General features: G+C 37.1%; 1 protein-coding gene across 10 annotated transcripts in view; it reads left to right on the top strand.

Moving 5' to 3' along the window:
- Nucleotides 1-25808, top strand: part of NTNG1 (netrin G1) — a 147300-nt gene that overhangs the window by 108144 nt on the left and 13348 nt on the right. For 3 of the 10 annotated variants that reach the window (XM_071436091.1, XM_071436094.1, XM_071436092.1), the window contains exons 6-7: nt 7499-7666; nt 13060-13197. The exons of 1 other annotated variant lie outside the window; for it this stretch is intronic. In XM_071436091.1, coding sequence (XP_071292192.1) covers nt 7499-7666; nt 13060-13197 — 306 coding nt within the window. Of the gene's footprint in view, nt 1-442; nt 509-2423; nt 2484-7498; nt 7667-13059; nt 13198-25808 lie in introns of all 10 variants that reach the window. 6 more of the 10 variants (XM_071436101.1, XM_071436095.1, XM_071436098.1 and 3 more) reach the window with 6 other exon arrangements.

The following is a 25808-nucleotide window of genomic DNA, read 5'->3' as shown; positions in this document are numbered from 1 at the left end:
CTTCTGATAACAGATATGTAATTCACTCAAAAGGCCCTGAAACAGGATGTTACAGTAAGATATGTGTCTTTGGTAAGAAGTCCATATTTGTCTGATACTGTCGTTTTATCTCTGCAGAGCAGATTTAACACAATATGTTCCTGTTTTGTTCCTGGTGTTAAAACTATATATATTGGCCTAGGATATCTTCTCGTCATGAAAAATTATATTTTAAGCCATAGAAGAGAAATTGTTATGCACAGTATTTTATGTCCATTTGGTGTTTTGGGAATCATGAATTGCTTGTTTTCTTGTTCACTGTGGAGTCATGTTCTGTTCTAGTGCAACTTAGACTAGTCCAGTAATAGCTGTGTGTAATCTCTGTCTTTGTCCGTATGCTTGCCTGTTTAGAACAATATCACAGATGTAAATAACAAAACCTGATTTTTCCTGATGCATGCAGATCCTCCAAAGTTTGATAGGATATGGCCGAATATTTCTTCCCTTGAGGTTTCTAAACCAAACCAAGGTAGGATGCTGTAAAATTCCTAGTGGTCTAAAGGTACTGAAATTGCTCTCAACAAGTCCCACAGGGTGGCAAAAGTAATAACAATGATACTCCAACTCATTTTTCTCTGGTGCTAAGTAATGCTATCCTATGAGAAAATAACTATAAAACAAACCTCACCTGAAAAGGGAGACTTCCAACACTCAGACTGTGCACATTACTGCAAATATGGGAATAATAGACATACAGACTAAAATTTGTGATACTGAAAGCCCAGGAAAATTTTGGACTTGTTTAGATAGCACAATCTGTATTTTGAGTAAATTTTGAGATTTTTCAGTGAACAAAGGTTGTTGCTGTCAACATCAAACACATTTTTAATGTCTTGTTTCCACTTTGTTTTCCCAAGTGAGCTGAGAAGCATTCTCAGCTTTCATGCCATCCACAATACAAGCAAGTTCTCTGCAGGAAAGACCTATGGTTTTCTACAATTTGAGTGCTACACAAAAAATTACTTTCATACTGTGATGTGACGATTAGCACTGAAAGAAACAAAATTACTTTTAAGATGAGTAATAAAACTAAGATTCTTTGTTAGTTGAAGAAGTATTCAGCTATACTTCACATTTCAAAGTGATTGCTCATTATAAAAATAATTTCCTTCTGTTCTTATTTACTGCCCTTTCCTCCCCCAAAAGTCCCTGCAGAAATCTGGCCTGTGGCTTACTTTCATGTTCAAAGGATGTCCTTTCTGTGCTATAACACACAGAGGTGGAGGATAAAATTAATGAAAAGGCAATCTAGAAAATGGCCACTACACCAAATGAGATGTATTGGGAATCTGTTGGGAATTACATGGGAAGGGCTGTAATTAAGTCTGTGGATCACAATCACCAAATCAAACATACCCCATGTGCATGTGAAATCTGCCATGCTATACGTGCAAGTTTCTATGTGCCCAGCAAAACAGAAAACACTAATTGATCTGTGCTCTCTGTAAGGATTAGAAATGTACTCTAGTTTGGATTATTCACCATATATTTAAAACTAAATATCCCTGATAAAGTAATACCTAGCATTCCAATTTGATTTAGCTCTCATTGTATTTCCCAAGTTTTTGCATGTCTTTTTTAAACAAACAAAAAGCCCCGCCCAGACTGATCTCTTTTCCTCTGCTCTCTGTAAGGATTAGCCTACGTTATTCAGAAGAATTTTAAATTAAACCATTCTCAGTTAAATGATACTTAGCATTTCTAATGGATTTCATTGCTTAATTATACTGTGTGTGATCTAAGACCTAACTTCATTGGAAAATATGTTTTGAACAGCACAGAATTACTCAGTATTTCTTCCCCAAAAATAAGAGTTTAAGTAAATTTAGTTCTGATGTTTTGGTAGGGAGCACAAAACACAAAAACTTCAAAGCATTTCTATTCAGCTTTTGTGTGTTTGCAGCAAATTGTTACAGTGTTTCACATATAGTCGTAGATTAAATATTTCATTTAAGGATAGTGTATGAAAAGAATGATTATAAAATCCGTCTATATCTAAATATTTTATTGTGGGGTTTAGGTTTATGCTAATTGGCCAGAATAAATATGCACTCAAATTCAATAAAACCCTTTTCAGACCACTCTGGTTATCATATAGTCATTTGTCATGGATTGGGAGAAACCGCCAAATAAACTCTTAACACAAAACTGCCAAAGTGCATAGATGTGAATTACATTCCCTGTCTTGATCTTGGATGTTGCAGCTCAAATAATTCAATAATTGATAATGTGTAACTCATTTTCTGAAACTTTACCCTTTCTTTACAAAAAAATAACCATTGTTAAATTCAAAAGTTAGAGAATAAAAATGTTTATTTTAATATTTTTATTTGTTCCTATATGATACTTTTTCTAATTTGCTGTTCATTTTATTACCTATCCAGTTGCTCCCAAATTAGCTATGTCAACTGTTTCTTCTGTTCAAGTTGCAAACCACAAGAGAGGTAGGAATTCTAGGATTCATACAGTGATCCCATAGTGCTCTGTGTTGTGAAAACATTGCACTGTATGAATCTGGAATATCTGTGGAGTGTACCCATTAGTTTACTGGTGAGGCATCTTCATTGAATACAACAGAAGCATTAAGTCACATAAACATAAGCCATACAAAGAAAAATAAATATGCTTCTTAGACAGTTGTTGGTGGCAAATAAAGTGACATGGCATTTATTTTTAAAGGAGATAAATGTATGAATATGACTATTCAGATCCTTGCCTAGAAAGCAGATGTTTACTAGAGTCTTGTTTTCCTCAGTGATATGCATAAATTGTAAAAGAGGAAACATAAGCAGATTAGTTGAGGGCAAACAATCCATAAAATCTCAATTGTCCATGTCCTCAAGAAGTATCTGTAAATGCCATGGAATGTAATGCATTGTTGTGTCTTTTAATGCATTGTAAGTGTGCCTTATGTCTTCATTTTATTGTAAGTGTGCAAATTCGGAGTGCAGGCATTACATTTGGAACTGATGTTCTAGTGTTCTATAAAAGTAATGGAATTTTATGAATATAATAAAGGATGCCAATATTCTTTCTGACTTACAGGCAACCTGTTTCATTTGCATATCTGTCATTCACAGTCTGAACCCTGAGATCTTTTCATTGTTTTTCCTCATCAATTTATCTGTAAAGAGTATGTATGAAGATGTTTTGTCTTTCTGCAGCTATTGTGAATATCTCATTATTCATGAAATACATATGAACAAGGAAAAGGGTTATTAAGAAATGTGTGAACTTAGTTTGGCCCATTTGATGAGATCATGGTAATGAGACACACTGTTTGTTATGAAGCAGGTAATTTCTAAGGTTACAATGAAATCTCCTTTGTTTGCCTTAGTGTATGGATGAGGAGCACGGAGTGAGTGGAAAATGAAAAAGAAAATATAATTTAATGATTTGTGAATGCACTTTTCTTGAAATATGCTTTGTGCTTTTAATTAAAAAGTGACACTAATAGCTGTCTCATGCAACCTTAGTTTAGAAATGATGCTACCCTTCCTCGTGTGTTTATCATTGTTTCATGTGATGACATTTCATGTTTTAATGGTTGTAATAGCTGAAGCTTCAGCTGAACTTCATCCCTACAATAATAGTATGTTATCTCAAAGATGTAAGTGTATAGCATTAGAATGGGGGGAAATTGTTCAATTTATAGAAACAAAACAATTAGATTATCAACTTCGTGAGCCTGCTTCAGTGGGTAATTTTATCATGCTTTCTGCAACAGAATCAAGATTGTTTCAATAAAATCATTGCACTGGAAAATAGTTAGGGAGGCTCAGGGAGTCAATGCTTCTGTGAGTTTGTAAGGGATTTGACAGTTCCTGAATCAGCCAAAAACAATGATCACATCTAACATGGCAATCCCTTTTTCCTTCACATTAAACCAATCTAGCTGTCATTACCTCTTCTCTGAGATCTTTAGTTTCTGAACCATTCACTCCTTATTGTTATTCAACTTATCTGTGTCTTTTCTGACATGTGGTACTCAGAACTGAAAGCAGCATTTTCTAGCACTGTAAGAAGCTCATGTCATTTCACAATGGTTGGTAAACCATGTGCAGCCTGACTTTGAGACTTTCCCCCATCTCCTTCAGTGTTTGCATGACTTTGCCAGTGCATGACAGTGCTTTAGGCTGCTGGCCAGAGCTGTGTGCCTAAAGACCCTAAGCTGTGCTTCTGACAGGTCTAACAAGCAGAATACTTTCTGGTTAAGGTGAACCACATGATCTGCTGGAAGGGCCATATAACACTGACAGCTTCCCAGCTGGCACGGTGCTGAATGTAATTCTGTGTGCTATGTCTGAGTGGCTTAGGGTAGCACCTCATGTAGCCAGTAGAAAAAGTAATTCCATTTCAATCATAAGAGGACTTTTTACATAGCTTATTTTTGTAAGCACAGAGGGATGTAAAAATGATTCACTGACCAGGCCAACAGCAACAATTTATTGCACTAACAACATGGAGGGGAGGCAGGGGAGAAGCAAACACTATCACAAAATTGATTTAATCATTACTTGCCATTTCTTTTTTTTTTCCTTTGCTAGTGTTTGATCAGATCATGGACTGTTTTTGAGTTAACTGTGGCTTTTTCTACACCATGTAGCATTTACTTATTTGACCAAGACTGCTAGAGCACTCCTGTACCTTAGTTAACTTTGAGACAAAGATTTGGTTTCACACAGCACAGTTGTTACAAAAGAGCAATACCCATAGAAATGCAACCAAGTTTAAAAACTGGTCTCTTTGTTTACCCTAAGTATTGATGACCCCCCTCTGAACTTGAGCAGTCCTCCTGCCTATGTTTCACAGCACATGCATACATCCAAATGCTTCGTAATTATTAGAGGTTTCTTCACTCCAAATCATAACTTGGAGCAGGCCCTGTGTTGAGAGTGAATTGCTTAATGTGCAGCTTTTGTTTTTGTGCTGTTGCTATGGCTAATTACGTGTAGTAGTAACATAATTGAAAGTTGTATTGCAGTTTCAGAGTGGAAGTAGTGCAGTCATTCATTCATGAACTATTTTCACTTTCTTTCTGCTGCCTTAAATACAAAAGATAATGTAGCATAGTCAGCTTTTCTTTATAGTATATAAGCAAATTATTTCCTCTAAATTCATCTGGAATATGAAAATGTTTAGCAACAAGTCTGACCAACATACCAATACAGTATTACCTCACCAAAACAAATTATCTGTTGGTAGCAGAAGACAGGTCCTTTGTCAGACAGAAAGACTGACAGCCTTGCTTCTGAATCTTGGCTTCAGAAAGATCAGATTGCTTATCACTAGTCAGTCTTTCTTACTTTAAAAATCAAACACAAACAAAATCACACCAATTTTCCATTACTCCTGTTTGCTAGTGCTATTTTCCACTTTTAGATCTCATCTGTTCCACAGAGGCAGTTTTCACTTGAGCAAGATGGATATACTTGGGGAGAAATGCTGCAGGGTGGCTGGCTGAGATCAGAGTGACCAGCTGCAAAAGACAACAAACTAACATTTTTTCCTCCTTACTTAATTGTGTAAAATGGTAACATACTGAGACTGATACCAAATGTTTTCCTGTACTCCAGCAGTTACCAGCATCAAAATTACCAGAATAGCACGAACCACAAAACACCGGTTTAGCAGAATAACATTGACGAGAACAAGAAATATATGTTAACTAAATGCATATATGTAAAATGGATTAATGTTTTCTGGCAGCAGAAAGGCAGCTCTCAAGATTGAAACATATGTTGTGCTAAGTGTCTAAAAAAATTTAATCCATTTACGGTGCAATCTATTTACGGTCCAGTACATCAGACAAAAGCCAAAGAAATATCCATGTATTGGGAGTGCAAAGCATACTCAGAAACATGTCCTGCAACTGTTGTTTCTTTACAAAAATACAGACAGGCTCAAATACTGTATTGTGAAGCCCACTCCACCAGTCAGGGGGATGATCAGGTGCCCCAGCATAACCAGGAGCATACCAGAGGAAAGGCAGCACAGGGGACTTGGCCTCTGTCATATATGGAAACATTTTACACCCCCTGCTAGACCTTTATCTAATTACAAGATAACTTCAAGACCTCAAAGCTCTTCCAAGTCACTACATCCAATGCTCCATTGTTGCAGGAAACATACTGCAATTTATTCTACCAGTTAATAAACTACATCTGTAAAGCATTAGTGTGTTTTGTGACAAATGGAAAGTGTCCAACAACCTCACCGCCCAAAAGCCTAGATACCATCTTCTAATTTCCAGCTGAAATTTCCCAGTAGCCAGTTAACACCCATTTGTTCTTGTGCCAGTATTGTCCATTAGGATGGCAGGAGGCTTAGCTCCTTGCTGTATTTATGCAAGAAGGTGATACCTTCTATCATCAGTTTGCTAGACTAAACAAGTCAAATTTTCCTAGTCTTGACTTTTTAAATAGACTCAACTTCTTTTATCATCCTAGTAACCTTTCCTGCATTCATTCTGGGCTCATAATCCCAAGAGCTGAGCGATCAGGCTTACACAAGTATTCTACACAAAGCAGAGCTGTGTCTTCTATAACGTTATTGATACATTTCTGATTTTTTCTTTGTTCTGCATAAAGCTGAGTATTGCTCGTGATTAAAGACTAAAAGGCACTAGCATTCTATATTTAATGAAGGGGTTTTTTTAAGTGGCTGTCATGCCAACTTCATTTCAGATGGCTGTAAAAAGCATGCTTTCTAGTCAGTACACATTTCAGAATTTTCATAATCGTTTCTAGCCCAACTGGTTTTCATCTCAGAATACAAAAACCAGTTAATGCTTACCTCAAAAGTAGAGTTGATGTACTTCTCCAATAACTGTCTTCCTTCCTTTTCTTCACTGTTAATCGTTTTAGGAGGTGTTGGCCAAAATTGTCAAACTAGAGACTTGTTTGGCCATAAAAATAAAACACACTGGTTCTCAAGGTGCCTACCAGTTAGAGCACCCCAAGTTCAATAGCATTTTTGAATATTCTCCATTTCTATCAGAGAAAAAAAAAATATTTTGCTTACAGTTGTGGATTTAATCGTAATTAGGTTTGACAATTTTGTCCACTGAATTTAACATTGTTAATACGAGGAGGTTTTTTCCCGGGTCTTGATTTATACTCATCTCAAATGTGCAAAAATATGTGCATTTCTCTCAGCGGAAACTGAACCTCCAGTAACCCTGAAAGGTTTACAACTGCAAATGCTTCAGTTCCATCAGGTCTGCCAACAACAGCCAACCTCCGACGTCATGCCATGGTTGTCGGGTCACGCTAACCTGCCTGAAACCAGCTCCACTTCCATTGCAGATAAACATCTGCTGCTGTCCATGTTACATTGATTAACATGTATGTGCTATTCATTCATACTTCTGCTCATGGTTCATTTTTACTAAGCATGTATTGTGCTATTACTCTGCTGCTGTATACACTTTGTATACATTTCTGTTCTTCCTTGAAAGACTGTGAATGCTTCGGGCACTCCAACCGGTGCAGTTACATCGAGCTGCTCAATACGGTCATTTGCGTGAGCTGTAAGCACAACACTAGAGGTCAGCACTGCGAGTTATGCAGGCTGGGCTACTTCAGAAATGCTTCTGCAGAGCTGGACGATGAAAATGTGTGCATAGGTCAGTCCCGGGATAACTGCGCCTTTTCTTCTGTGCCTTTTCAGCTCCTGGCAGCTGCTAGGGACCACTGCTGCTTACTTGCCACGGAAGCCAGAATGAGCTTTTTCAATGGATCAGAACATCTGTGTAGACTTCTCACTTCATTTCTATTGCCTTGGTAGCCCCAAGGAGGCATTTTGAATCTCTAACATGATGACAAACCTCTCTGGCTATGGGTCCTGGGTAGACTTTCCCCAGAATCCCCTGAGAAACTGGATGTGCTCTCCTTACATAGGAGGGAGCCACACTGGGGTCACACATGAAAATTAAGAGTTGAGTCTTAAATACCTGGTCCCAATCTGACTTTTGCAATTACTTGCACATATTCTTGAATACTTGCCTGGATACCTACAAAAGCTGCCAGCTGCATCAAGAAGACATGGGGAGGGACCTCTGTTAATCCCTTTTATTCACTAAATTTCACATGTTGCAGCTAATTCTGCTCCCAGACACAGGGCTGTAAATGCAGTGTCACCTCCCCGCTACTTAGAGGAGGAACTGAAATTATGCCCATGAGGTTAGAAACAGAATTTGTCAAATCAGTGTGACACGATGTCAATTTAGAAAAGGGATTCCTAGGTGAAAACAGTGCTTTAGAACAAGCATCTGCTATAAATATTCAAACTGCAGAATTAGAGAAAATGTTAGAACATAATAAGAAAAGCCTATTAGGAAAAAATTTAAGATCTTAGCACCCTAGAAGAATATGCATTTGTTCTCATGTCACCACAGAGAGATTACAACAAAGTTAGGACACTTTAGGTGAAGCCTGAACATAGTCAATAAAGGAACCTTTGTACAATGGCCAGTAATTAACAGATAATCACTAAAAACACTGTTCTAATAACAAACAGAGGTGGAGAATTTAATAATACCATGTTTCTTATAGACATAAGCACCAGTAGGACCTGTTCTGGATTTTCATTGTGATGTTTTTTTCCTTTTCATCTTCCAGGAAGCAAAGAGTAGTTAACAGATACTGTAAAATCAAAATAGTCTACGGGTGAATAAATTATATTTTATTATATTTATAATCCACTGCTGAGATTCAAGCCAGAAACTACTTAAGTTGCTATTATTTGAGTTTGTAACTTGACAGATTTACATTTTTATCTTGTGATAAACACACAGATCCATCCATGCACTGCATTTCATGTGTCCTTCTTTTAACTTTGCTTGGCAATGCGTTCAGGAAATGCATGATCTCCTTTGCCAGTAATTAGTCAGAGCTAATAAGAACTTTAGTAGGCAAGTCATGATTTTGTATGACTGTGCTGAGGAGATTAACACAATCAAATGTTCTTGGGAAAAAACTACTGTCCCACATATTTGTTTGATGTAGATGACAGACATAATTGGTATGACATCAGGGCTGTATAATTTCAGCTGCCTAAATAGGCCTAATGAATACAACTCTAAATTGGTCTGTTTGGAATTTTTCATCAGTTCATTCAGTATGTTGTTTTCCCATATACACTGAAATGCTAAGACAGCAGCTGCAGCTACATAAGACAAGGAAGTTAGTAAACAATAATCCAAAAATAAGTAATTTTAAAATTATTTTATAAGTGATATATTTAAAATGTCATGGTAAGACAACTGTGCATTTTAAAATTGCCAAGACACTGAGGAAATAAATTTTTTAAATCTTTTATTTAGCAAAACAAATAGGCAATGTGAAACATTTGCTGACTTTCCACCTTAATGCAAGCAGAATTCTCTTGGACTCCCATGAGAATTGCACTATGTGAAATAACTATAGGATCAAACCTTGATTTTCTAACGTTAGGTAATTAATTTGAAATAAATAACATTCTTGCTGGACTAAGACAGTTTTCCAGATCACAGTTACCATACAAAATGTACGTTTCTAATGTATGTGTCCTAGCTGATTTGCCAACTTAAGAGGTCTTTCCTACTTCTTGTGTAAAGTCACTGAAATGAACAGACACCTAAGCACTTTTCAGAAAACAGAGAAGTTTGTTCTTAAAGTGCTGTCTTGATCTGGGGCTCCTAAGATTTAATTGGGCAAAACATGGAGTATTTTCACTCTCTCTGTGAGAGAGTTGATGGAGAGTTGACCACCCTTCTGGGTCAAGCACAGTCTTGCTCTATTGGAAACGCTCATTTCTCTTTTCTCTGAGTTTAAAAGCAGTGTTCTGTGGTTTAACTACAATGAAATGTTGGCATGAACATTTTAATAAGCAGATTTGCAGTGATATGTGCAAGTCTCATTCCCGTATGAAAGTCATTTTTTCAGGCTAATTCTTTCCTCTTCAGCCATGTATGTAGAAAGGTAACAAATGTTTGGATGAGCTAGTTTAATGGCAGCTAATAGGGCTTTGGCTTTGATTTATCAAAACTGCTTCACAGTTTGCTGAAATACATATGGTAAGTACATGGATAACAAATCTGTAAATTTTAGCTGATGCTAAATCAATGGAGAAAATGTAAAATGCTTAATTTTTAAGAATAAAGAATTCAAATCCTGAGAGGGTTTTTTTACCAGTGAGCCAAATGCAATGTATTATACAGTGGGCTTAAATCTAAACTCTTGATGCCCTTAATTTCTTTAGCAGCAAAATAGATTTTATTTCCTAAAATGAAACATCAAAAATTTGTGGATTTGTACATTAACTGCAAAATTACCTCATACGGGCAACTGCAGTTTCAGAATAAATCAAGGTATTCTGAAGTTTAAAATTATTCATTCGGTGTGAAAAATAATTTAACAGCTTGAAGTTTTTTATTTCTTGATAAAGCCCGAGTGACTTTCAGTGAATGCACACACTGACAAGCAAGGATAGCATGGAAACCACCAGGTAGACCCAGAGTAATAAAACATGGCCTTTGCCTTACAGCATAAATACTCAACTGGTGATTGCTGTCACACTTTTAACAGAGCCACCCTTGCAGTCAATCAGGCTTAAGCTTCAGTTAACACCTAATGACACCTAGTGAAGTTAACCCTGGGGGTTGTCCTGGAGCCACTGTCAGCCCAGACTAATAAAGCAGCAAACCTCAGCCCATTTCCCCACCTCCTTTGTTATTTATGCTCATTGTGTTTTGTTTGAAGCATCACATTGATAGAGTGAACCCCAGTGAACAGGTTACCATTTGTTATCTTCCTATCCTTTCAAATAGTTGCCAGATGAAGTTTAGGATGAAAATTCTTTCTCAGTTCAGATCTGCATAGGTTTTTCCTGTGTGTGGTTTGCTTATTACGGTGATCTGGGAATATTAGTTTAGGGTTACTTAGTGCCCTGTTGTTGTAAGGGCATTGGAGATACTTGCTGCCTCCCTGTGGCACACTGAAATTGTGACCTTTGAGATTTGCAATGTCTTAAGTATTTGGTAGGCCTTGGGAAGTGTTCCACAAACTGTGATACTCTGTTGGACAATGACCCTGAATGTTCTGTAGGTTATATTACTGTGGTATCAATTGGGAAAGATGGAAGCTAGAATTAGTCTGTTGGGTGTTCTGATTGAATCTACTAATTTTGCAAAATGGCCTGGCTTAAAACTTCATTTCTACTATTTACTTTCCCTTCAATAGCATGATATGGGCCTGGAACTTCCTACACGTTTATATGATTGAGTTCAGTAGGAAAGGTTTCACGGGTTCAGGGTCTTGTTCTCTGGAAAATATAACATCCAGAATCACAGGCTATTTCATTCAAAAATACTTGTTTAAAGCACTGTAACTTCATTATATCTAACAAAGCTATTTTAAACAAGAATTGGGCCCTCTGTTTTTAATGTAATTCCAAGCTTTTGTCTTGCAAGGTTTTCTGTAAGCACTCTTGAAGCAAATTTCACTTCCTGCATTCAGAATGTATCTCAAGTCTGTGCCTGTTTACATGAACATTTGATACATCTGATTAACATCAGAATTCCCAGCTTTTCAAATGGCACTCACTTTGCTGTAATACTCAGCCTTGCACAGTATTTTTGGCATGTCAGTTTTCTGCTTCATTAATGAATGTTGCCAGCTAATTGACTCTATTATTATTGTGGAACCCTTTTGCCAAAGGTAACTATTCTTCTTCAGCATCCCAAATGTTCAAAGTGCCATCTGTAATTTATAGTTAATAAACAGTGAGACAACAGATGACAGATGTCTTTCTGGTAATTTTTTTCCTGTTAGTTTTTTTCATTGGAGATCGATACATATGTAACTTCCCAGTTCAAGTCTATTTTTTCATTTATAGTACCACTGAGGTTTAACCTAATGCTAGGGAACAATTGCCATATGTAGTCATCAAAGCAGCAGCACTGATTCACAAACATATAAATCCAGACTCCCAGCAGGTTGCCCCAAATCAGCAAGAAGCAGAGATCAGATGCTTCCAAAAGGAGTCTGTGGTCTCAGTTAACAGTGAAGTTACTCTGGGTCTACATGGGTCTACATAAAAATGAGATAACCTTTCATTTGAAAACAAAATCTGAATAACCAAGGTGAAGAACAGGAATGCCAAAAATGAGCTCTGTGAGCTCCTTGCCTTTGTTCAGCTGGCTGAAAGCTGAACACAGATATTGTAATCGCATTAAAGAAAAGGGCTGTGAATGAACAACACAGCAAGTGTTGTGGGAGGAAATGTGTTACCCTACTTATTCTTTAATTAGCTGAACACATGTGAAAAATATACAGCAGGGAATGAGCCTCACTGCATTTTCCATCTGCACACTGGGAGGTGAGAGAAATTAAAATGGCTGCATAAAGCCTGTTCTTAAAGGTTTTGCATTATATTAGTGCTCACCTCAAGCTTTTCATTGCAGAATACGCAAAAGGTTTATTAATGTCACTGATAAATCAATCTCATCAATTTAATGGCAAATATTCACTTAAATTATTATACTGCTCAAACTTATAAAGGAAGACTATCTTGGAAATAAGTTAAGTGCATTTATATAGCCCTGTAAAGACATCTAGCACTTTTGAAAATATTGAGTAATACAGATAAGCCTATTTTAATAAAGCAAAACATTTCACCCTGATGGCACATGGATATATCCATACTATACAAAGCTTTTCTAATGTTCATTAAATTGTCAAAAATATTCTTGCCAAAGAGAATCTGTTACAATCACTTACCCTCAAGACCGTGGTATCTTCTGCCTTTATATCTTTTCTGTCTACTTTTTCTCTTTGCACCATAAAACGTCTCTTCCTGAAATGACACATGCAAACAAATAAATGGACATGTAGTAATTATATTCACTACACTAGATGTTCTAAATAGACAGTCTTCCTTTACCTTTAGCACTGGAAATGCACCCTTTATTGGTATTGAATGAATTATCTCCACATGTAGACCTGAATCCAGTGTGTATGTGTTGTCTTGTTTCTGCAGACTGTTATTGTAACCCTTTTGGTTCAGTCCATGATCGCTGTAATGACAGAGGATTTTGTGAGTGTAAGGAGGGAACATCAGGGCCTAAATGTGATAAATGTCTGCCGGGATATATCTGGCACAGCTTGGGCTGCCAACGTAAGTAACTCTGAGAGTCGCCCCTCTCCTGCAGCTGCGCTGCCTCTCGTCCGTGTGCTGTCATGTGCCAATTCCTGGGAGCAGAGAACGAGTGAAAGCTCTGGGCTGTACCAGTGCCATAATGCCTGAACCTTGGGAGACTCCCAGCTGAGGGCACTGACTGTGCCACCCAGTTAATTCAATGCACTTGCAGTGTCCTCCCTCTCTCCCACTAATACCCGGAGGAGCTCCCACTGGCATAGGTAAATACACATGTGTTGGCAACTGTGAAGTAAGTTTTGTATACTAAAACATCAGTATATTACTTCCAAATTCAGAATTCCTACTAAAAGAAAGAAGGTGATTTCTCTGCATGTTCACTTTTTTCTGTCCTAAACTTCAGCTTCTTGACTAAGTTAATTATGCTTTCATATCTTTAAACTATCCCTGGACAATAACTGCAAAACATTGGCTTGGTACTTGTAATAATTAGTGAAAACTAGATGAAAGCTAATGGTTGGAAAAAAATGGAAGTATACTTAATACCCTTAAAAATAAGAGCTGAAATTTTCCTTAAATGGTGCTAGAACACATGTTGTTTCAATACTTATTTATATATTTTGCTTCTCTTCTGGTTAACGGGTCTTGTAAACAAGTGAGTAGAAATATCACTTCAGTATATACAGGATTAGACTTTTACTGCAAATTTTGTTTGTAGTAAATTCTTAAGATTTATTCTTTTAACAGTTTTGATCATCTACTTCCAGAAACTCTGGAGGGTCCTCTGACATTTTTCTTTCACCTTCTCTCACTGCCTCTCTGCCTTCTTAACCACACACACATTAAAGACAGATTTCTACAAGAGCTTGCTTTGGATTCTCAACAATGAGAAACCCAAGAAAATGTAATTACTGACACCGATCAGACGAGTACTATAAATTGGTCAACAGTCATACAAGTGCTCTAAATACTCAAAACCAAACACAAATCTTATGCAATAATTTTTTTTAAAAAAGACAATAATGGTAGAGATTACCGCTGCCACTCCAAGTGATGAGTACCTCTGAAGCAGAAAAGCTGGACTTGTGATAACTCAACAAATTATATCTGGAAAGAAAACCAATAAATAATTTCAGGTAATATTGTGATAATTAACCAAATAGCATTAAAGATAGTATATGAAAAGAAAAGAAGCTTGCATGGGCAACACTGTTCAGTGCAACCTGAGAAAACTGGGCTTCCTCAGCTTCTACCAGCAAGTTCCTGTATTTAGCAGGGCATTTAAACCATATTTTTCACACGTGGTTGTTGACTGTGTTCTCATTTTCCAGTTGCTTCTACTTGAGTTATGATTCACAAAATTATTGGGCAGTTAGAATTGCAGCAGAAAGCAGGTGACGTAATGGTTCAAGTTTCTAAGTTCTCTATTACTAATTCTTCACCAAATCAGATCCTAGTTACCTCCCAAACAACACACTCAGAAATAAGAGGTCTCCCTCTGCCTTGCGCCCCATATGCAGAAGAAGGTTGTTACCACCCTGTACCTTATCCTAGACAGTGGCAAAATAACCATTGGGATTTATGAAGCATTGGAAATATTGCAGTGACCCAAACTACAAGGGAAAAAAGCAAAACCAGAAATCGGTATGGTTCTCTGCATAGAATTTGAATAAAGAAAACCTATCACTGTGTCCACCCAATGGGTTTAAAAAAGACATTAAGTAGCTAAGGTACTGAACAAGTCTGGAGGACTGTTGAGCAAATTTTACAGTAATATATATACACCAGTTTGTCAAAGCAATTACTTAATCATTTCAGTACTTCCTATCTTTTAGAGTTTGGAAATTATAAGACAAAAAAATGTTCTTTTAATGAGGAGTTTTTTTGAGCCCAGCATATAATTAGCCTGATTTTAGCTGAATCAAGAGTATCTGTAAAAGCTTTGGACAGTTTCTGGAAATGCAAGCTAGTGCCTTTATATTTGCTGACAAAACTAATTGAGTTTTCTTTCACTATGTTGTAATTTTCTGAACAAATCTCAGTCTGATTGTGTAACTGTCAGATATTCTCAAAGTTTGAACAAATTATCTGATCAATTTCAGAAGAAAAACAACTAGATGCAGTTGTCAGTTTTATGGAACAGACATCAAATTGCCATGTTTTACCAACCACAAACTGATTTAAATCTCATTTCAAGTCTTATCATGGAGGAACAGAATTCCAATTAATTTAATTTTGTACAGTGTCAGTTTTAGCTTTCTTATTTTCCCATTGAATTCTAAACAAATGACCGGGCAAGCAAGCAGACCCCAATATACGAGAAAAATAAGAACTCATTCTGTTGCCTTGGCAAAGCTCAAAAAGATTATTTGTCTGGACACGTAGCATGTGGTTTTGATCTGCTTTTCCCTAAGCCTGTGCTGCACAGGAACACAGATATGCAAAGATGGATACACACACTCACTCGACAGACCAATATGTGCTTGTTTACTTTTTGTTATACATAGGCTATTGGCATTATTATGAAATTCTATTCTTCTGGAGCTTTATTGCTAAGATCCATTGACCTAGTGCAAACAAAAGCTTGACTATAAATAAACTATTTAAATCTATACCATAGCTAGTTTAATTACATGTATGATTCTATAAGTAAATGTAGTGTCATGATTGTATATATTAGTAAACCTATTAGGGAAAAAAACAACACAAAAGCCGAGTTGTGTTTTCTAAGGCCTGCAATATATCATTTGATAAATTACAGTTTGGAGTCTACTTTGTACCACACAAAGTAGAAGTCACAGAAGCTATTATCCTCAGAACTATTTATTTAGGTACCTCACTCTTAGTGATTTAATCTAAACCCTTTGAGGATCCAGGCAGAGCGCTCCTCACTTGGTGTCTCTGCGCACACCGAGGTCAGATGCAATTTTAGACTTTGCCTCCCAGATAAAAAGCACTGTGATAGCAGCTGTTATCTTCTTGCATTCAGGGTTTGTGCTGCAGAGACGTAGCGGTCAGCGGGGTCTGGCTGGTACAGGAAGGTTTGCTGCCCTCAGAAGAAGAGGCACAATAGACGTGGCTGTGCCTGGCGCAGCTTCTGAGCCCTCCCCAGAACCCCTGCGGCCGCAGGCGTGGGCGTGCGGGGAACGTGCTGGGCTCAGCGGGGCCTCCCTGCCACATACCCACAATGGATTTTCTCACCAGGATCAAAGCACAGCAATGAATTCAGAACAGAACAGTTTGGTTCTGTAACCCTTTTAGAACTCCTGGAACATGAGAAATTACATAGCACAGCATATATTTGATTTTTCTATTTTATAGAAACTGAACTATTTCCTTTAAAAATGAACATTAAAACAGAACTAAAAGCTCCAAGCCTGGCAAGAAATTTAACCTGCAACTACAGTTGATTTGGGCCAGTTTTTAATTGAATATAGCGTTTTTTGAAAAAAGGAACCTGTATCAAAAGCAAAAATATTTAAACACCACGAAAATATTAAATAGGAGCATTCGCTTGATCTTCTACGTGTATTGCTCACAGTCTTGCGTCTTGTGCATTTCTTGGCCATGGCATTTCAGGTGACTAAAGTCCACTGCGTACATACTGCAGCAGTTTAAAGTAACATCTTTTAATTTCACTCACAGAAGCATTGATTCCAAAACCAGCTGCATATTTATCCAATCAGGCAAAGAAAAGATCTTTTGCCAATATCAGTTTGGCAGCACAGCTCGAATTTTCATTAGGCATGTTCCTCACGGGGGAAAAGGTGAGGGAAGGTTCAATGACTAATAATATTCTCTATCTCCCTTCATACAAAAACCAAGTAAACATATTGAACCCACAGCACTACAAAGGCCTAGAGTGAGTGAGAGTTACCAATGGTAGCTGGCACCCCATAGCAAATCAGTGTTTTAAATTATCTTGGTTCAATGGTGCTAATCTTAAACAATTAGCAATAGAGTTTTCAGCCAGATGCCTTATATCAAGGTCTGAACAATCCGTCTCATTTTACCCTTTCTCATTCATTTAAACAGAAACAAGCAAAGGATTGCACTCTTATCTTCAATGCTCAAATTGGACTCAGTACTTGTATCTGTCTTCCAGACTAAACTTGTATTAACCTGCAGCCCGTCAGATAATTCATATTCTGTCACAGCATGCATTTAACTTATTATATGATTATTTAAATATGAGCTTATTAGGGGTGGATTTTTTCATGTGCTACAAATGTTAGAAGATGGGGCATTTGATCAAAATCATCATGCAGATTGAGTTGCCAAAGAAAATCAGACTTGAAATTGTAAACTTGGAACTTAATCTTAACATTTGCTTTTGGAAGATTGGATTTACCATTCAGCAAACAAAGAGGAAAAGACATATACCATCTAATTCTTCTAAAATCTTTTTTCAAAAAAATACACCCTACACTTCTTTATAGACAGATTAAATACATATAAATGCAATGGTCTCCCCAGTGAAGGTTAGTGATCTTTTACACATTTGTACACAGATGTATCCAATACCTACACATTGAACTTGTGCCTAGGGGACAAGACAAAAAAAAAAAGAAACAGAAATGCAGAATCAAGGTGCCCTGCTTTCCAGTTCACCATTGCAACTGCCCGTGTGGGAGCCATAGAAGATCCACCTATTTTTATATCTTTTTACCAATAGCAGTTTTAATGCTGTTAGGTGGTCAGGATACAGTAGGACTTCCTTCTCACAGGTGCTGTATATATTTCAGTTCTGCTGTGGTTTGGTGCCAAGGCTGGTACTAGTAAGCACACTGCTATACTTGGAGCTGAAGGGAAGTAAAATATAAGAAGAATTTATGGAAAAGGATAAAGTTCTGCTGAAGCTGAGCATTGTGTTCCTCAGGGAACAGTCATCTGTCCCTGGTCTTTATACTGCTTTCAAAATACCTATTTTACATGGTTGTTATGCAGACTAAAGAAATTGTGTGTGTGTACAGGGGTTTGGATTCAAGAGGAACAGACTCTCCTTCAAATGGCTGCAAATTAAAATCCAGAATAATTCCTTTTACATTAATCCAGAATCCAACTTCTGCAACTCATGGCAAAGTATGGTTTACAGATGTAAGACAAGCAAGGCAAGAATACAAACAAAATTACAGCATTATCAGACCTGATCCTCAGATGATACAAAGCACTAGTTCTGCTTGCCTCAGGGGAAGCGTGCTGGTGACTTACAGGTGTAATGCCATCCTGATATCCTTTTAAAACCAGGGTCTTTCAAACCTGAGAAACAACAATGCATATGTGCTTATTAATGCATTCCTTCCAAAATATACAACCCACAGCATACTCATACAGATACTAGGATACATAGAAAGTTGCTCATCAAAGTATGAATATCATGGAATGTTATTATTTTTTAATGAGATGCTGGATTTGAAGGAGAAAAGGAAGGTTGATCTCTCTCTCTGGGGAGAATGTATTTTAGTCAGAGTAAACATGTCAGAACACAAACACTGTATATGAACAGAAATGATTAAGTGAGGCACCTCTCCTCTATGAAGAGCACAGAGGAGATGAAAACATAAGATGCTCTGAGAGAGATATACAGATCTGCATAATTCCTGTAGCACGTCTAGGCTGGAGACCATGTTTAATTTTCTTCTTTTAGTGTTGCTGCCTACAAAGTGTGTGGGATACTGTGGAAATGGAAGAACCTGCAGAAGGAATAGACTAGAGGGGTACTGGGGAGAGCTCAAGGACTTTATCTCAGTGCCTCTGTGCTGGAAGGCCTCTGTGAACAGATGGGATTGTGAATTGGGTAATACCTGTGTGTGGTGAAGACAAAGAAAATAACAAGTAAATAAAACCAAGCAGAGAGTGAGGCTCAAAAGAACAGACTAGCTTGCATAGTTACCATGTTATTGAGAGGCACCAAGCTCCTGACAGACTGCAGCTCTTCAGGAGATTTACTCTGATAACCTGGTGATCAGGAATTGCTTTCTCCAAAGCAAAAAGAAATGGTTCAGTAGCAACATTTATACACCTGACCTTTAACAGAACAATTTTTCCCCAGCAAGGTGAGGGATTAGATTGGAGCAGAGAGGTTGTTCTCCTCTTGATCTTGCCCAAGTGTCAGCTTCAAAGCTGCTATTTCATGGCTGTCCAAACTGCTCTAATTGCAAGTGCTGCAATCCCTCTTCTCCCAATTCCCCACTATTTAGTCCCACACCCCCAGCAATCTCTCAGGCAGTTGTTTGACCTTTCACTGAATGATTTCAGATCTAACTCAGCAGGACACTAACCAAAGAAGAATAGGTTTTTTTGCTATGTTAGTTCTGTGATATGAATCATCCACTGGTTGAACAAGCAGGAGCACCCTGGGAGAGCATAACCCACTCAGCTGGGGAGAGATGGAAGCCTGGCAGCCAGTCAGGCTGGGCTGCCATGCAACTGTGGCACATCACTCCCCATCACTAGACTATTCTACACTCTAGGAACTTGCCAGTATTTTTACCTGACAAAGCCACAGAATTTCAGAAGGACGAGCATGTGGATAATTAGGGAAATGTCTTTAAAATGTTACTCTTAAAAAAACCCTAACATTCTGTACTCTCCTAAAATAGTTTTAAAAATCCACTAAGCTATAGAAAAACCAACACCTCTCTAATATTCTCTTGTACTGTAGCAGAATCAAAACTTTTCAGACAACAAAACTCAAATTCTGCATGAAGAGCCAAATCGGACAGTGGTGATGGATGTGAGCAGAGTGCATTTCCAAAACAGCCCAATTCAAAGAGAGTGAACACAATTTGTAGCATCTTGTGTATTTTTAGTGCTATATCGGGGGGAGTTCTGAACAACTAAATATCAGGAAATTCATGAAAACTTAAGCAAGTAACATTATTTGTTTTCTTCAGTCAGATGATTTTAAAATGGTTAATATTTGATAGCACTATGATAAATATTTTAATAGAGTATATTGCAGTCAGTTAGGAATAGATCAAAAAGATACAAAGTAAGCTCCACTAGATAAACTTTTATTAGGTACATGAAATAGAACATAAAGCTTGATAGCAATTACTACTTAATCTATTCACATTTGGAAGCGTATTGAAGGGGAAACTTATAACTCAGTTGTTATGAATTATTAAATGTTCATTTGAACAGTGATGAGCAGGACTTCTTTTCCTCTGAAAAATCTGTCATGCTTTCCTTTTAAGCCTGCTCAGTGGCCATAGATTCTGTGTAATTTGCCTGCTCACTGCCTTTTTATGAGGACAGAATAAAGAGATCAGTAGCAGCACAGACACACCCAGATGGGACATTTTTATGAAGGGGCCTTAAAAGGACCATTTAGAAGTAAGTAAAGTAATCTCCATCCTACTTAACTGCAGATAAAATTACTGACCTGAGGCAAATAAAGATAGCCAAGGTTTCCTTTCTTGGCGCTGATGCAGCTGATGGCATTGCTGAAACCAGCACATACTGATTATCATTATCAACTGGTTTCAGCAGTTGTTGTTTTAACTTCCTTTACACATGTGCAGACACAACAGTATGGAAACCAAAGTTTCATTTAGAAGAAGCTGATGAGTTTTAACTTGCAAAGTGCTGACTGCCTCCACTAACAGAAGTTAAGCTTCCCCAGTGATATTAAAGTTAAAAAATGCCTTTTAATTACCATTAATAAATGGATGCCATACAAGTCGGTATACTATGATTTTGTGCACTTCTAAGTTTAAATTTTAAAATACTAGCTTGCCTATTTGATGGATTTCAGAGTTACTTTAGGTACAGGGGCACATCTAATGTTAAGGTGTGTTTCTGCTCTGAATTTAAACATGCTAAATCAATGTAATCCTAAAGTAATCAGATTTTCTAATGTCAGATTTGTACTTCTGTAGAGCTGACTATTGTAGTATCTAACAGCAAAGGAATTCAAGACCTTTTTTACATACTACTACTATTTTACGTACTTGTTCAAAATATTTTGGATGTCTTGATTACCTGATAGTGTTTGTTATGAGTAACCTGTACAGGTGGGGTTAAAAAATTCAGACTGGAAGTTTTAAGGAAATTTAGTCAAACTTAGGGTGTTATTATTTAGTATCAATAAATTGAGTGCTTCAGCAAAGAATTTTTGAATCTAATCAAGACTTTTCAAGATCTGAGCTTTTAACTAAAACACTTAACAGAAGTGCCTTTTTGCATTTCCCAGTTCCCATTTCACCATATTTTCTGACCATTTTACCTGGTTCATTTTAGAGCTAGTCTTCAAAACCTTTCACTCCTGTGAGTCATGTGTTTATCTTCATGCTTGCATGCTTGCAGGCAATGGAACACCTCACAATAGAAACTAATGCTGTTCTGAGCTGGACCAGTGCCCTCTGTGTGACACTTGCAGGCTGTATGAGCTTCAGGCAGCAGAGGCATCCAGCTGCTGGAAGGTGCAGCTTATAGATTTTCTCAGCCAAAGAATTCATCAGTATCTTCATATTTAATTGGTCTCAGTGAGTCTTTCAGCCACTAATTTGCCTAATAACTTCTTGAGACATTCAGACTTTTGTTATCCAAATGTTCTGGGCACAAGTTCACAACAACAACAATAATAATTAAATATCTTTGTTTAACTGGTTGGTTATTCCTTCTTGGTTCTTGGGAGGAAGAATAAATGAATATCGTTTCCTATTCACCTTTTCCATAACATCTGTGATTTTAAAGACATATATTTTTCTTCAATCTGTCTTTCCTTTCTTACACTGAAGAAACATAATCTATTTAATCTCTTCTTTTATATGGCCTGCTTATAGCTGTGACAGCTTTTCATTCTACCTTTTATGGTATATATATATGGCTACATATATATATATATACATCTTTTCAATATCAGGACTTCATGCAGTGTTCAAGAGATGGGCACATCATGAAGCTATATAGTGACATTGTGGTGTTTCCATTTCACTCTTTTTCCTGTCTTGAAAAATTCAATAATCTATTTGCCTTTCTGACTGATGAAGAGCATTAAGTCAAAATTTTCAATAAAACACCCTGAACTACTCTTAGGATACCTTTTCTAAATAGTAAAGCCAAGTATCTGTAGGAATACTTTACTCTTGAACACTTAATTTCTGTCACCCACACCTTAGAAATTCTTCTGAAGGTCTTTATAGCCACAATACCTTTGTAGTCTTAGTAAATTTATTACACCATGCTTCGTTCACTTTTCTAGCAGAATTCTATATGTGTAAATCCTCATAAGACTTATTAGTAGTTCCTGACATCTATTCTTAGGCTGCTTCTTATTATTCAAGCTTTAATTATTCCATAAAGAAAAAAATAAATTAAAAGGAAAAAACAAAATCCTTGCTTAGGCATCTTGGAAAATGCTTTGTGTAGAGTAAGATACATTGTCAACCAGATCTTTTGCATCCATATAGTTACTTGATTCTTTAAAAAAATCCTTTACTAGGTTTGTACATTATTATTTCTCTCTTACATACTCATCATGTTCACTTATCTGTTAATTCTGTTCTTCATCACAATTTCTATTAACTTGCCTGCTGCAGAAGTTCTGATTTCCAGTCTCTAGTTCCTCTCCATCTCCTTGAAAATCTTTATAAAAATCACACCTGCCACAGGTCCTTTTTTGTAATTAATCAAGCCCATCCTGAAAATAAGAAAAATTAAATTAGAAAAATCACAAGCAGCAGTGAAAATGTTATTTCTCCATTTTTTAAAAATTTCTCAGCAGCAATATTTGCTTCTGGTGGTCTGATGCAACAGACTTCCATTTTTAAAAAATGGTTTGTATAAACATTCAGACACACCTCCAGAACATGCCCCCATCACCACAGGCAGGAGTCTGGTAACCTCCCAAAGCTTCCATTGTTAATAGATTTTTCTCTTCCCTACCTAACACAGCATTTATTTGCTCTACAGCCTTTCTAGAAGGCCTGGCTTCTCCTATGTTTAGAAAAAAAATATTAATGGCTAATTTTTATGACTTTACTAAATTTCTCAATCATTTCTGGCCTACCTCGGTACTTTAACCTGTTCTTAGAGCTAAGTTGTGAGAATATGTACTCTTTTCTTTTTTCCTTCATTTCACCATAACTGCACCATTTTTCTTTACCCTTTGTAAATTTATTTTCTTATAAAGTTTTTTCAATCTGCTGCTAAAAATGTAATTTTTATAAGAATCCTTTAAATAGGTTTGGGGGTTTTTTGATACTCACTTTACTCTGCATCTCAAATACAACCAGCTCACCAAATCACCTGCAACATTCTGCCCCTTTAGCTTTTCCTTGCATTTCTCTCTAATAAGTGTCTGCATGATCATCTTCTCCCAGATCCATACACCTGAAACATGGACCAGCCCTTCCAGCTATTTCAAATTCCTCTTCAGGTTAAGCATGCAAGGAAAGATTTTGACAAGGCACATGGATATGATAAAATCAGGAACAAAAGCTTGATCTCATAAATGTCAGTCCAGCTTTTTGTCAGATCTTTGACTACCAGCTTTTCTAGCACAAACTCACTGTGAAAGTGAATAGAGCTTTACAGGATTTACAGTATAAATTTAGAGGGGATTCATAGCCCATACAAAAGGACCATGATGTTCAGTAAAATATTAACAGCATTGCTCTTTCAATTTCTCCCAACACTACACAATTTTGAGATATGGTTTTGGTGATTATGGCATGTTCTTCTCTAATGTTGGACTACAGTCAATGATAAATTCATTTAAAACGACTTCTGGTAGAATCCAACCTCCTTATAATTACCTTAGCGTCTAAAGAGAATAATTAAATTGTTAATAAAATTGTTACCTGTAATCACCAGGTGAGAAGTGACAGTGCTGAAAGTTTAAAGATGTTACAGAGAAGAGGGAAGAGTTTGATCATAATTCAGTTGTTGGCAATTAATTTCTATAGAAGACTACTTGTATCTGAAATCAAATTGAAATAATTATATTAAAGGGATTGTATTCATTAACACCACTGATGTCAACAGGCAGCTGAAGTCCAGGATGATTTAAGTGTAATACCCAAAATTATGTTGCATTTTTATAACTACATCTTGGACAGGTACTTCTTGATATGCTTTTTTCTTCTTGCCAATGACCTGTCTGTCTTTTTGTTCAGATAGACATGGAAAGCCATGGAAAGCTGCTAGATACTACAATAGTCAGCTCTACAGAAGTACAAATCTGACATTAGAAAACCTGATTACTTTAGGATTACATTGATTTAGCATGTTTAAATTCAGAGCAGAAATACACCTTAACATTAGGCGTGCCCCTGTACCTAAAGTAACTCTCAAATCCATCAAACATGCGAGCATTTTAAAATTTAAACTTACAGGTGGACAAAAGTAACAACTGCACTGATGCCATTGGCTGAATCTAGAGCCAGTATTTTGATTTGCACTTGCCTGTAGATCAATTTACTCACTTTATTCCCTTTCTAGAGACTGAGTGGAATAGTTTTCCAAATCTTTCACACTTTTTAGACATTGATCCGTATTTTCCAGATTTACAGATCTCTCTGTGGATAACCCAAAACATTGTTCCAGCTCATGGAACCAGCATCCAACTAGCCTCTGTTCTTAATCTCTTTCCTGCTTAAATTTGAAGCCTTTTCCAATAGACTCAAGGATCTATGCTTGCCCTTCAAAATTTCTAGGTTATAAGGAGTTGAGCCATAATCTCTTTGGAGGAGGAATTCTCCCTTTAGCAGGTGTTTAGGTGAGCCTTAAGAAGCAGCACCAAGCAGCTACAGATCAGGGGCACGCAGGGGCTAAAATAAAGAGCTACCAGGTTTGTTCCCACATGCACTACCCAGTCCCCAGATACACTGACAAGTGCAGCAGGAACAAACTCCATTGTCCTCAGTACAGAATAGCAGTCCATGGGAGACAGTTCAGTAGGGTGTTCTGTTCATGAGAGGCTGCACCGCTGAGCTCTGAATGGCACACATACTTTAAATGGGAATTCAACTTGCTTTTTAAGCCAAAGGATCCTTGAAATAGGACTCTTACCTTGAAGATTTTAGAATTTCATTTCCAAGGAGTGTGAACAGTTTCATCACATGCAGCTGTTCATTTAAAGAGCTGAAGCTGCATTTTGATCATGAGGCAATAAGCAGTGACTAGCATCTAAGGCAGACAAGTTACACTCACAAAATTCAAAAAGCTAACTTACTTCCTACTGATTTCAGGAACAGGAGAATCCCACAATGAGATTTAAACTGGGACTTGCTAGTGCAAGGAAATTCATCTTGAGGGCAAGCATGGCATCCTTAAATCAGCTCCATTATGTTGACATTATGCAGCAAAGCACAGATCTCTGCAAGGAGGCTTCTACTCTCAGAAAGAGCAACCTATTCCACATATCTTAGAGACAGATTACAACAGCATACTGCAACATACTGCAACACAAACATCTCAAAAACTGAGCTGGATGCTTTGAAATGTTTCCAATTATGTTTCCGTATGTGCCCTTTGGTACACAACTGGGGAGAAATATGAAAGGTGGCATGTACACTGCATAACTTCTGCAAAGGTATGAAAATTTGGGTCAAGATTTACACTACCTGTCAAAATAAAGCCATATCCTGCAATAATTTTCCTGCAATGACCTGAGAGCTTTGCTA

Source organism: Agelaius tricolor, unplaced genomic scaffold (assembly GCF_023055355.1).
Source record: "Agelaius tricolor isolate 1412-34295 unplaced genomic scaffold, bAgeTri1.0.p SCAF_11, whole genome shotgun sequence".
In the NCBI taxonomy this organism is placed as follows: Eukaryota; Metazoa; Chordata; class Aves; order Passeriformes; family Icteridae; genus Agelaius; species Agelaius tricolor.
This window is presented reverse-complemented; position numbering and strand designations above follow the sequence as displayed.